The following is a 13,673-nucleotide window of genomic DNA, read 5'->3' as shown; positions in this document are numbered from 1 at the left end:
TAAACAAGCTGTTATTTTGACGTGTCAAGGCTAGCCAATTAGTTGCAGCAGCACTGTTGTTCAGGAATACTCACGTCAAGGCTGGGAGGATGTAGGGGTATTGTAGGATGGGGGGATTAAGGGGAATTTAAGGGGACTGTCCAAAGGAGACACTGAACTTTTTAAACTGTGTATTCTGTAGGCTATGGCTCTCTGGGGATGATGACCAGTGTGCTCATCTGCCCTGACGGCAAGACTGTTGAAGCAGAAGCTGCTCATGGCACAGTTACTCGTCACTACCGCATGCACCAGAAAGGCCAAGAAACCTCCACTAACCCCATTGGTGAGCTGCTTTTCACTGCCATTCAGTGATCTCTACTCATGAAAGAACAGGTTTGGAGTAAGAACATCTGCATCCTTTCTGCAGAGAATTGCACCACTGAGCGGTGAAACTGGTAGTTCATAATGCATTTTTCTTCCATGGAGACAACTGCAGCCTGGAGCAAAGCCAGGCTGGAATGGAGTGAGTGTGAGCAATAAGCTAGACCTAACCTAGCCTTTGAGACATGCTCTCACTCTTCAGCAAACAGGTTTATAGCCACAACAGTCTTAAAGTTTAGGTTGGTTGTTTTTTATTTGACTCCCCTTCCTGATGCTCCGAAAGACCAGCTGCCCTCCAAACCATGTACATACTTAAAGTGTAAGTGCACCTAGAATGGGGCATGAGGGAAAGAATCCTCTACAATTGCACACGGACCAGAGTGTAATGTAATGCCAGGAAGACAACCGTGCTCTTCTATCATAAGGACAACTTTCTGTGTAACCACAGAGTCCTACCACTGATCATTCTTTCTGACTTGGGCAGGAACAAAATAAGATGAAATGGCACACACAAATGCTGGAGGCAGTGAGTAGTTTCTGGGGTTTGCTTTTCTTTAGAGCTGCACAAAATGCAAAGGATGCCTAGATGAAGATAAGCATTCTCTTTCCTATACCAGATTTTGTCTTTGTTTTCAGTTTTATTAATACTAAAATAATTACTGTTCCACATGAGTTTAGAACAATGTCCAGGGAGTTCTAGAAGGAGAGAGTAATCTAGTGTTCTCTCTCAGCCTCCATCTTTGCATGGACAAGAGGACTAGCTCACAGAGCTAAGCTGGACAACAACACTAGCCTCAAGAACTTTGCAGTTGCCCTGGAAGAAGTCTGCATCGAGACCATTGAATCTGGCTTCATGACAAAGGATCTTGCTGCCTGTATCAAAGGCCTACCTAAGTAAGTATACGAAGTAATCAGCCGTGCTTGGAGGAGGCAGTTTTACTTGGCGTTTCTGAACAGCATTTGCTGCAAAGTTAGTTTAGTATAGTGAAGTATTGCTGGAATCTGGTCACAGAACAGGGCTCATCTGTACCCAGTGCTGTACAAGTAGAACATGAGACGCTCCCTGCCCCAAGTAGCTTAGCCTAGGTTGCTCTGTCCCTGCTATTGTACCAAATGCATGAGGAAAAAAGTAAAGAAGGAACTGCAAAGACTTCTGTTATGACAGGCTGGCTACATTGGCCAGATCCTGCCCTGCCCATTTATTAGGATGGAGACCTAGTTCACTGCAAAATACCACCTGGCTACCTCTTCTCTGGAGCCTTTTGAGGAAAAAACATCAGCCTGATGAGTAGGAGATAACGCTCTTGGTTTTAGAGGCAAGACTTACAGTTCTTGGAACAGTCTTCCCCTGCTTTGAGCATTTGAGTGGCTTTACAACTAATGTCTGTCTTGTTTTGTTTCCCCCCTTCAGCGTCACACGCTCTGACTACCTGAACACCTTTGAGTTCATGGACAAGCTTGCTGAAAACTTGAAGGGGAAGCTGGCCTCTCTGCCCAAACTTTAAGGCACGGGTTCTACTCAAGCTCCACTAACAAAACATCTCCCACTTACACCAGAGCGTAAGTGGCACTGTATCACACTCTGTGTAACACTTCAAATACTAGACAAAAATGAACATGTACACTTTTTTAAATGTTTAAAAGACCATGTTTTCTTAAACCCCTTGAGCTGCTGGGCTAGGCCTTACTTTTGCTAAGCAGCTGAATGTGATAGTATTTAAGCTCAATGTGGGTCTGGATTCCTAATGTCATTCACAGCAGACCAGAGGTTTCTCTCCATGACTTTAGGATCTGTGTTTCTCTTCTCTTCCTCTCAGACTGAAAGCCAGTCTGTGTCACAGCTCTGGTCAAACCAGTGGTGACTTACTGTCCAACAGACTGTAGAAATCAGAACCGTCCTCATCTCTCCAGTACTGTCCACTGAGTATAAGTGAGCTCACAGGGCTATGCCAGCTCTACTGCAGCCCCTCTCTTACTTAATTTTATCTTTTAGTGCCAGCCAGAACATAGTATCCTAATACTAAGGGGTTTGGTCACACTGCTACAGTCAGGACTGTAGCATTTGAGAAGAAGCACTTAGTAAATGCTGGAAACAAGCCCTATAGGCTAAAAGCCTAATGAAGCCATGCTGCAGTGTCTAAATGCAAGCCATGCATTTAATTATACTCCTTCTGACTGGATGTGAAGCATAGGAACTGTTACCTCTTCCCCCACACCGCAATTCATAAAGGTGCAAAACTTTTCTCCAGTTGTCTGGGCTATTACTTATCCTTCCTGTTGTGATACAGTGAGTCAGATTATGACTATGAAAAACTATTCCATCCATAGTTTTGTGTTTGGGGTTTTTTTAAAGAATATTTTAGTTCAGACAAATAAAAAGCCAGCTAACATTCTTTGTGTCTCTCGTTCCTTTGTATCATTAGCAGATATGGGGAAATTCTACCTCAGAGAGACTCCAGTATCTTTCAGCACAGTCCAGTACATGCTGGGACAGACTGTTGTAATGTGATATAAACACAAAATAATCTCTTCCTTCTTAGAGTAGAGTCTTAATTTGTTCTGGCCCATGGCAAGATGTGATCTGTAGCATGGTGGTAAGCAGCAGGTAGTGCACAAGAATTTAAAGGTACCACTTCCATTGAAATCTTATTTTCAGACTAATATAAGCTCAAACTGATGTATCACCTCTCAAAGATCACAAACTGGTTATACATGAGCCAAACTCTCACCCTGCAGCTGACTAGCTATAAGTGTTGTTGGGATAGAAAGGTTAGACTAGATCAGCTAGTATTAACATTTGTTTTGGGATGAGCATGTGTTTGAAACGCAGCTCTACAACTGCTAGCAGCTGTCACTGTGTCTGCAATATGAATGAACACAGTAGTCTGCTATTCTGTAATTAACACAAGCACATAAGAAGTGCAGCTGGAAAGAGTCCCATTGCTGGCCCATAGAAGCAACAAAAACAATCATCAGGAACATCTGGAGATCTATGTTCCTGCCTGGCTTCTGACATCACTAGTTCAAATTACTGTGCCACAGCCAGGCAGGTCATAGTACAACAGCACCTCTAACAAATTCCCTGTTATTTACTAGCTCCTACCTGGCTTCTGGAGTTACAGAGTACCAGAGAAAGCTTAGTACCTTTCAGGAAACTGAACAAATAAATAAAGGAGCATTTTTAAATCTTACACTTTTTGTTTGCTTTAATGACTTAACAGTATAGCTTAAGTGTAAGCAATGTAGTAGCATTTACCTGAATGCAGATGACACTTTTCACTCTGTGCTAACAAAGTTTCCATCTTCTGGAGGACTCTGCAGAGTACAGCAAGACCCAATCTATCCTCATAAACTGATGGATGTTGCTGAAGTGCTGAGGAGAGAAAGGAACACTTATCTCTGTGTTGGGAGAAGCAGTAAGTGTGGTCATAAGAACAGAGCATCCCGGTCCCTGCTCTGCCATAGAGAAAGAGGAAACATTTTTCCTGCTTCCAAGGAGGCACATTCCCTTCCCTTTACTACTAATACGATCACTTCTTTTCCCCACCACTCCCTCAAACATTTAATATCAATAACCTTCAAAGTTAGACACCAGTAGACCCAAAAAAGCAAGTGCTAGAGGCCAGTGGGCACTCAGTCTGTAGTGGAAAAGAGCACAGGACTTCCTGAAACACGGTTGCCTGCTTCACAGTGTACCAGCTGTTTCACAGAGCTCTTGGGCAGGGCCCTTGTAGCTCCCACCACCAGTAATAGCCCTTTGCACCAACACTCCCATCAGCAGACCCCAGCAAAAGTTGTCTTCGATCAAAGTATAGCCTAGCTTACCTTTAGCGCTGACACTGATGTAGTTAGACGTGTGCATCTGTGTCCTAGGTATTGCATGCTCAGGACTGGCGGAAGGCTCAGTTTTCAACTCCATAGTTAGGCAAATCCCCACTGACAGCAAATACAGTGAGAGGGGATATATCAGTTACGTGACATAGCTCCCCTCCGGAACAGCAAAGAGCTCCAACTTCTAGGGCTGTCCAAGGCTTCAGTAGTCAATCCTAAATGTTACTTCCCAGTGGACTGCTCTACCCGCACAGAAGCCACCTTTTACAGGAGGTAACACTAGGCAGTATGTCAGCATGCCTCTTCTGCTTGCTGTCAAAGCCTGGGCTGCTGCAATCCTTTCATACCCTTTCAGCAGCTGTTGTGGGTATCTGCAATGCCAGAGGATAAGCCCTCCAAGGTGTACTCTCCCCACGCTTGTGTAGGGCCAAGAAAGAACTGGCAGAGCCAGCTAGCTGGCTGTGGTGCCAAAGCACTTGTGCACAAAGACTTTGCAGACAAGCACCCCAGCATTTAAAGGTGGAGGAGGGGAGGACACGGAATAAATGTCACAAAGCTTTTATACTGTCCACATAGAATACTTTATTTATACTTTAAAATTAAAATAAAAAATAAGCTATGCAAAACATTAGAGATATTCTGGCAGACGCACAAGCCCCTAGGAGCCTGGAGGCTGCCTGTTCAACCACTGTTTTACTTCTGGCTCCATGTCTCTTCCCATTGTTATTAGCTTGCCTGCCTTGGCACTGGGACATTCTTCAGGAAGCCATTCTTTTTCCTCTTTGATCTTCTTGGTCGTTCCCTCGGCTTTGGCAGTTTTCTTCTTTTTGGTTTTGTAGGGAAGGGAGTGGAGGAACTCCATGTTTGTAAATGGGTCGCCCTGCCTCAGTTTCCTGCGGAACCAAAAGGGTTAGATTGAACCATCAAGGTATTTCTTGAATATGTGTATGATTTGTCTCTAAAAAGTTTCTGATTTTACTGAAATGCTTCCACTATAAGATGACTGAGTGGTACAGTTTGTTCCTTGTCCAGTACAGGAACAGCTGTACCAGTACAGAGTACCTTCTGACCCAGTATAACCAACTCCTCACAGAAAGTTCAAACTGTGACACTTTTCAGGGAAAAAAAAACATTGTTGTGCTACTGGGTAATACTAAGTCATCATTTTAGGAGTTAAATGGTTCTGTACAGTAGCCATTGGATGTACTGAATCTACAGTTTCTTAGGGAAAAGATGCAGCTACTTGTTTAGGTACTCGTATCTGCAAATATAGATACAGCCTGCTCACAGGGGAGAACCCTCCTCAAAACCTAGCATTTCTTTCACCGAAACCTGATTAAAATGGAAGTATTACTCAGGTGTTGTGTAAAACTTTAGATATCGCAGAATGGCAGCAAGTGAAATCAGGGCTTTCGCTTAGCTGTCTTTATTTAGCCTGTATTTTATCCTCACGCTGATCCCTCATTAGCACTGGAGTACTAGAGATGCAGTCTGCTAAGAGATGTGCTCGTTTCAGTGAGGGAAATAACATCTTTGGTAGCTTGTTACCAGAAGCCTGCACGTGCATCTGTGTAATGCAGAATTTTGTCTTAACCACACTGTGGTAGAAGAGGAGGGTCACAGAAACATGAAGCGTAAAAAGGACTTAAACAAACTGACCGGGGGGTCCGGCCTTGGGGGTTAGCCCCATGAGAGCAGAGCAGGGGTTGCAGCATGGAAACAGTCACAGGAAGGAATAGTTTAAAGCCCAACCTGTTGAGTTTTGGCTCTGCATAGCAGGCTGGCTCCCGTCTCTGCCTGAATGAGCGCCCCGACACTTCTTCCGAAACCACACTGTGGTAGAAGAGGAGGGTCACAGAAACATGAAGCGTAAAAAGGAACTTAAACAAACTGACAGAGGGTCCAGCCCTGGAGAGTGAGCACATGAGAGCAGAGCAGGGGTTGCAGCATGGAAACAGTCACAGGAAGGAATAGTTTAAAGCCCAACCTGTTGAGTTTTGGCTCTGCATAGCAGGCTGGCTCCCGTCTCTGCCTGAATGAGCGCCCCGACACTTCTTCCGAGCTGGAGGAAGACAGAGTCCTGGCATTGGTCAAGTCCTGTAGTGGCCTGATCTCTGCAAAGGGAAACATTCACACATGGAGTTGATCAAAGTGTTTCCAGATCATTTCCAGATATCCTAAGAAATACAGCTGCCAAACAGAGAAGGGCTGTGTTACCAGGTTTGTCTGAACACTGCACAACGCTGAATCCAATCATGTTCCCTCTAAACTCAGGAGACCATTTTTGTCCAAAAATCCCAGACCTGCTCCTCAAAAGTCAGTTCATGAATCAAGTAGGTTCCCCACTGGAAAAATACAGGTCACTAATACAGTTAGTATCATTGGGCCCTGGTGTAGTAGAAAAATGATACAAAAATGATAGTTGATAGTTCTAATGCCCAGGAGCTTACAGCCTGGAGGAGAAAGCAAGCTTATGGCACCCAAACAACCTACAAGACTTCCAGGAAGACACAGGACCCTGCCAGTGTTTACTGCAGCTTTCAAAGTGAAGTCAGCCGGGAGGGGGAGGGCAGGAGAACAAACTTCCTCCCTCTCTACAAAGTACAGCCCACTCTAGCTATAACAGGCCTGTTTGTCAACAGCTACAGGAAAGAAGAACCCCCACAAAACAACTCCCTTTACAGAGCATCCAATAACAGCAAGCTCCCAAAAATGCTCAGCTTAACTCTTGTATTACCAGCCAAGGGATACACCCTCCAAATCCTTTTAAAAACAAACCAAAAAAACCCACAACCAAGAGAATTTAGGTAGCACCTGATGAATTTCCATTGAAGATACCACCTAGAGGTATAAAGTCTGAATCCTCGGAGCACTAGCCATTCTGGACCAAAAACCTGATATCTTCTTCATATTGTGCCCCAATAACGCTGACCCTAGTAGGCAGGGTCAGCATCAAATTATACATTTCAACTGCTTGAGTAATTGATTTTCTAAACTGACAGGCATGCCCTGTAGATAACGAGTGCTAAAATAGGACTCGCAGCACATGCTCCTAGTCTTTTCCCAATATCCACACATGAACAAGTGACCAGAAATTCTTATAGGAATGCTGATAAAATAGAAGCAAATGCAGCCACAGAAGTGACTGGCCAGCACAAGTGGAAGCATAAATGGTGTACTGGACACTGATCTTTAACTCTGAAAAAAGAGAGGAGGGGAGGAAAGATAGAAGCACCTGCTGCATGGATTTTTAGCACACATCTCCAGACGCAGGTCCCCTCCCCAGCCTACCACTTACCAGGTTCCTGTGAAGATGAGCTCTGAGAACTTGACTCAACCTGGTTTCTTTCCCCAGGTATTACCTCTGCAGTCTTTTCTTTAAATATCATGGAGCTTTCTGGCCAAACAGAGGATTTCTCTGGCATTCTGTTGCCCTCAGTACTTAAGCTCTTGGAAACTGGTACATCTGTAAACCTGGAGCTGACAGGCGAAGCTGCAGAACAGGTCACAGAGGAGGATTCAAGACTGTGTGAAACATCCATAAGATTATTTGTAAGCGGTATCTCAGCTATCTGCTCCTCCAGTAAGGCATCAGGCTCAGACAGCAGATCTGTAATGCAGGAAAACTTCCCCATCAGGACAGTTTGCTTGGATGCAATTTCTGCTGAACTTCCAATGAGCACCTTGGCACCATCACTTTGTCTGGCCACGGAATCAGTCTCTGAACGTCTGGAGGTGTTCCTCTTCCTCTGAGGCTTTGGTTTGGGATAGGCCTCTTTTTCTGAGGCATTCACGTTGTTGTCAACTTTAGCTTGCCCCTTTTCCTGAAGGCCCCCTGTCTGTCTTTTATTGCTCTGAGCAGCTACCATCCTCTTAACTCTGGGGATTTTGCTAGCTTTGCTTCCAGGAATAGACCTGGGAGGTACAATTTCACCCCCTTCAAAATCTGTCTGGACACAACCCAAGTTTCCTGCAAGATCCAAAGGACGGACAACATAAGTTTTCCTGCTACATTTAAGATGACCTAGTGAATCCTTTGTGCTCTCCTTAGCTACTCCTTGAACATCTATACATGGCCCAAAAACATCAACCTCATTTCTCTGATCACAACAACTGCTTTTCTTGACAGTCTTCTTCCTGCTTGTCTGGCTTCTTTTAGGCTGTTCTTTAGCTTTGGCCTCTGGTATTTTCACACTGTTTGGCAGATTCTCCTCATCAGAGTCATCTCTTTGCCTAATTACTCTAGTTTTTCTGTTGGTTTTCTGTCTGATGCTCTTTGTGCTCACACTTGAGTCCTTTTGCAAAGTAGAGGCACTTGAGTTCTCTTTCCTCAAGAAAAGTGAATTTTGTAGACTGGAATCATCTGAGGGAACTTCATGACTTGAGAAGGTACGAACTGGGCTTTTTGACAAGCTCTCCATACTTTGGATCTCAAATACAACTTCCTTCTTCACCTGTTGCAGTAAGTCACCGCTTGCAAGACTGTGCAGCTGTGCTGGAGTCACCACATACGTTCTTCTGAGATCTTGGACTTCATCAGGAGAGCGGGAATGTTGCTCCACACCACAGCCTCTGCTCTTCCTGTCAAAAGCCCCCACACAAGCCTTCTGCCTCATCTCAGAAACTTCAGACTCACTACAACATGTTGCAACTTTTGGCTGAAGAAGCTTCTTTGCATTTTGAGCACTCTCTTCACCTTGAGGTAGATCAGGACTACTTTCTGCACTGTTTTTAATTGCATTTGTTTTCTTTTTTCCTGTGCTTGCTTTTTTAACAGTTGTTTTCTCACCAGTTTTACAATTACCTCTGCTTTTAACCTTTACAGGAACAAACTCAGGGACTTGGCTATAGCTGGGGTCCGTTTCAACACCACATCCAGTTTCTTTAGCCTGTGGCTGATCACAGAAAGTCTCTTTACCCAAAGATTTTCTATCAGGAATAACAGTGGCTTGAGTAGGTGAAGCCAAAGAGCTAGGAGATTTCAGCTGTGGCTGTGTGTCGCTCTTACTGGAGCTGCTGCTGTCCTTTGTGATACTCCACCGAGCTGCCTGAGTGGAACTGATGCATGGAAAGATACCCACACCAGAAGATGGAGTGCTTGTTGCAAACAGGGTGGAACGCTTTCTCCTCTGAGTAACATGCCCTTGTGACAGACGATCGAAGAAATGTTTTGCCATCTGATCGCCCTCATATGAAAGAGGATGACTTTCACAGGCAAGCACTGGCAAATTGTTGGGATTTTGTTGGGTGGTGCACAAGGCCTCTGTTGGAAAGACAAAATTCATTCCTAAGACTGAGAAATGCAGCAGGCAAATGCCAGCTTTCCCCATACCACTAAAAGCCATGTCCCACACACTGCCACAAATCCAGAGCATAGAAAAAGCATGATTTTGTCTCTACAGGAACTCGCCAAACTTACTGTGTAACAGAATTGCTCAGCTGGCTCCCCTCAGAACAGAAAGGCAGCCCAAAGCAAGATCCCTTAACCAGCCCTAATATTTAGGAATGCTCACGATCTTTATGAGAGTTATTATTTATATGGCAAATCCACAAGGAACAGAAGATGTGCATCCAGTCAGATACTGCACCTTCAGACACTTCTGAAAATCTTACGTAAGCTCAGTGCCTATTACTCAGAAAGCCTGATGAGTGATCTTGAGCTATTGCAAACATGCCAAATATCCCCACCAAGACATCCTATTCTGGGATATATGTAATTCTAGCGATATCAGTGTCACTGAAGCATGCAGTTCCTAACAGTAATTAGGAGCTGCTGGAGTGATGGTTAGGAGCTAACAGGAGGTATGGCACTGCAGTCATTCATTTCTGAACACAGACACACAAAGTCATACCAGAAGAACAGCAGAAGATGCAAATTTACCTCCAAAGATGTAAGAATCAAGAAAAGCCTCTTGCGCTTCCATTGCTTCAGTTGGCTTCTTCCCATTCTCTTCCTGGTGGGACTGAGGCTTCTCAGCAGGCTGTGGTGGCAAAGTGTCTTTGGAGGCAACAGGAACAATTTCCAGGGGCTCATTAGAAGCAGGTCTCTGAAGATCTAGTAAGGATGTCTGTACTGCTGTGGAGCTGCCACCTTGCTGTCCTGCATCACACAGCTTGGAAATGGGCACCCTCATTGGTATCCCTGCAGCCCTGGTGAGAAGGAATAACAACAATAGAGCATGTTCCATACCTCTGACAGGCCCCAGAATCCAGCAGAATAGCTACAGCTTTCACCTCCATCAAGAGTTGCTGAAATGCATTTCTGAAGGCTTCAGGTGCTGAAGAACACACACTGCCCAGCCAGGACAGATTTCCCATTTTTGTGCAAGCACAACTCATAAGGAAAGTCCACACTGCTGTGGACACAGAAGCAGGATAAAAATACACTGAGGCAACAAGAAAGTAAGGCCTTTCAGCACATAGGTTGCGGCCACAAGTTCACCTCGCTGTGGAGCACCAACGCGGCTCCGTGGAGGTATGTGTGTGGGCAGCTTCAAGGGCTCCCCTGTGTTCAAAGGGGAGACTAGACAGAGGAGAAACAGAACTTCAAATGTATTTTAAGAGATCCTGCTCTGACCTTCTTTCCAAAACCCAAGTTTGCATCATACAGGCAGATGACTATTAAGCATTTATATGTAACAAACATCAAAGCAGCCAGCTATGGCGTTCACTCACTCAAGGAACTCTTGCAGTGCTCAACAGCTACAAAGGAAAAACTACCTAAAAGCAATGCACGTTCAAACAGAGGAGGGAGAAGGACCAGTTTATGCATAGACTTGGCATTAGGACAAATAAGAAAAGGAGTAGCAGCAGAAAGACACAGAGTAAAGGAAAACATAAAGCAGTGGTAGTTTAGAGAAGACATCTCATGTAAAACAGATAACTGGGCTCACACGTAAAATACAAGAGGAAGTTTAGCATATAGGAATTCAGGGCAAGCTTGGTAGTATCTGACATTTTAAGGCCCACCTCACAAGCTGACCATCTGCAATATCATCAGCCCAGCTATCTTCAGTCATGCTGCTCTTCTGGCCATTGGACAAGGATGCAGAACGTGTATGGAACTGCAAAGAGAGAAACAGAAGGGTGGTTTAAAGCTCTTGCTTTAAATCCCGTGTGCACCCTCCTGCACAGAAACAGCAGAAGCTCAGTTTCACCCTGGAAAGTATGCCAAATACTGCCAGTGACCCTCTCCCATTTAAAATTGCACAAGTTGTGGAATAAATTGCAGCAGAGTCAGATTCTGTCTCCACAGGCTTAAGGATGAAGTTAAACTAGTTCAGATAATCTGAGACTATGAAACAGGAATATCTTCCCACCCACCTATGAGACAAGACATATGGAAAGTGTCCTATTCCCTATCCCAAGTTGCCATGGCAATACTTAAAAAACAAAATTGAAAAGAAGTCACAACCTGTCATAGCAGAAGAGTCTACTGGCCACTACAGCCAGTGACCCAGAGGAAGGCAGTTTAAAACTGCAGCCTTTCCTACAGAAGTTGTTACCCTGGAAATCATTAACACCAAGCTAAAAACGAGGATGCAGCCAGCACAATTCAAGCAAGCAAAGAAAAACAGTTGAAGCATCAAACACTGAAGTGAGCAGGCAATGCAAAGCAAAAGAGAGAGACAAACACAGCCCCCTTCCCAGAGCAGAGTGCTCATGTTTCCCATGGTTTACCTCAGACAGCCGGGCCATCTTAACTGCAGCCATAAGGTTTTCAAGTTCTTTCAAGGTGTTACTCTATGTTGAGGTAATAGAGAAACCATAAAGACATTAAATCAAAACATCTATTCCAACAAGGATGCTGGTAGCCAGAGCAAGGCATGTTCTGGGGAGAACAGAGCTTGGAAGAAAGAGTAAGTAAACAAATGGTGACATTTTTCATATGCAGAGAGCATGGACAATCAGTGACAGCTCACTCCTACCAAGGTTGAGATGCTAGTGCTGCACACCTTGCCCACCGCCCCTCTCCATACCAGCCACAATATTAGTGCCATACCAGGAAGGAGAGCTTGTGCCGCAGCACAGCATTCTGGAAGTGGCACTGCTCCACTTCCTTCTGTAAGATGGTCTTCTCCTGGGTGAGCCGCTGTGCATTGGCTTTCTCCGCATTGAGGGCCAGGGCCAATGCTTTATTGTTGTGCTTAAGGGAGACTTTAATAGTGGAGGAGTTGTCTGTAAGTGATAGAGAAGCATCGCACAGAATCAGTATCCAAGGGTCTCATCCATGCCTCTTCCCTTATCATACTTCTTCCCAGAATAGCCTCCCTTAGGCTCAGATCTCTAGAACTCAATAGCCCACACACAAAGTCAGCAGTGTAATTCCTTCCAGCAATAGAAGTCTCCAGAGAACAGCAGGAAAAACTTTCCATAATAACCTGCAACACTTCAGACAGACACCCTCTATCCCAGCTGACTGGGTCGTGCTCAGTCAGCAAGCTACTGCTTCAGTTATTAATGAATGATGGCACGGTTCAGGTGCTGAGTTTAGAAAGACATGCTTCTGACTTTGAACAAGCCACCTATAGCTCTGAGTCCTCACCTCCATCCAAAAAAAGGGAGAAAACCCTACTTTCCTCTGTAGTAGCCCTTCAGCAGATTTAGATCCATGTTTCCCAATTTCAAAATAAATAAAAGTAACAGAAGTATCTAACTTTTTCAAAGTAGTCCAAATTATCTCATGCACTATCATTGCATCATTTCCCCCATAAAAACAAATCACAGTTGGGCTAGCTTCTGCATGGGATTGCATATACACTAAAATAATTTCCACATCTCTTATTTTTGCTGTTTGGACCCTGAGGACTCGGTTATCCGGACACAGCTGTCTAATGCCATCCGAGAGGCTGCCGAGCAGCCTGTGATGCCCCCAGCTGCTGCTCCAAAGGTTCTGCATTAAACCTGCCAGTCACAGATACCTCAGACACCTTTGGGCACTTCAGGTGGCACTTGACACTCATTGGCAGGGTACCAAATTCACTAGAAACCCACAGGCAGAGAAGCAGCTGTTAGATACAAGCTCTGGGAAAGAGACTGCCACCCACCACCACCACAACAGCCATAGCCAAGGGCACAGTTAGAAGCTGACATAGCTGCCAGCCTCTGCACACGCTGCAAGGCAAAATACACTCACTAATGATTTTCGTTTTGATTTTTGATGCAAGCGAGGCATTCAACTTCGCAGTCTTCAAGGCACCGTTTTTCTTCTCCCGCATCCGCTCCCTTACACCACTCAGGCTGAAGAAGGATGTTTCGGAAGCCTCCCGAGATGCCATCGCTAGAAAGAGCGACACCGAGCAGGGTTAGCGCCTGTAGTTTTCCTTTCAGCAAGTACTTACCGGCCAAGACCTACACTCTCCCGGAGAAGCGTACCTGCGGCCTCGCCCCCGGTGCCGCGCAGGCAGGAATGAGGCCGCAGGGTCGGCCGCAGACACACCGCACCGCGCCACACCTCGCCCCGAGCTGCTCCCGCCCACCAC

General features: G+C 45.2%; 2 protein-coding genes and 1 long non-coding RNA gene across 3 annotated transcripts in view; 1 reads left to right on the top strand and 2 right to left on the bottom strand.

The window, feature by feature from the left end:
- Positions 1–2,750, top strand: part of IDH1 (isocitrate dehydrogenase 1 (NADP+), soluble) — a 10,994-nt gene extending 8,244 nt beyond the window's left edge. Inside the window, exons 6-8 of the mRNA XM_009332209.1 lie at positions 182–322; positions 1,092–1,254; positions 1,772–2,750. Coding sequence (XP_009330484.1) covers positions 182–322; positions 1,092–1,254; positions 1,772–1,865 — 398 coding nt within the window. The 3' untranslated portion in view covers positions 1,866–2,750. The remainder of the gene's footprint in view (positions 1–181; positions 323–1,091; positions 1,255–1,771) is intronic.
- Positions 1,885–4,258, bottom strand: LOC103923791. Its single transcript, XR_663948.1, has 2 exons — positions 4,186–4,258; positions 1,885–3,733 (listed from the first exon to the last, which is right to left on the bottom strand). It is a non-coding gene; the product is annotated as an uncharacterized LOC103923791 (long non-coding RNA).
- A 5,117-nt stretch (positions 4,259–9,375) lies between these two features.
- Positions 9,376–13,469, bottom strand: LOC103923768 (shugoshin-like 2). The gene is given in 7 exon segments (XM_009332198.1): positions 9,376–9,454; positions 10,073–10,166; positions 10,169–10,341; positions 11,161–11,255; positions 11,872–11,934; positions 12,194–12,369; positions 13,328–13,469. Coding segments are annotated over 6 exon segments (696 nt in total). The 3' UTR covers positions 9,376–9,454; positions 10,073–10,119.
- Positions 13,470–13,673: the final 204 nt, after the last annotated feature.

This window comes from Pygoscelis adeliae, unplaced genomic scaffold (assembly GCF_000699105.1).
Source record: "Pygoscelis adeliae isolate BGI_AS28 unplaced genomic scaffold, ASM69910v1 Scaffold160, whole genome shotgun sequence".
NCBI lineage: Eukaryota > Metazoa > Chordata > Aves > Sphenisciformes > Spheniscidae > Pygoscelis > Pygoscelis adeliae.
The sequence above is the reverse complement of the archived record's forward strand: the minus strand, read 5'-3'. Positions and strand labels throughout refer to the sequence as shown.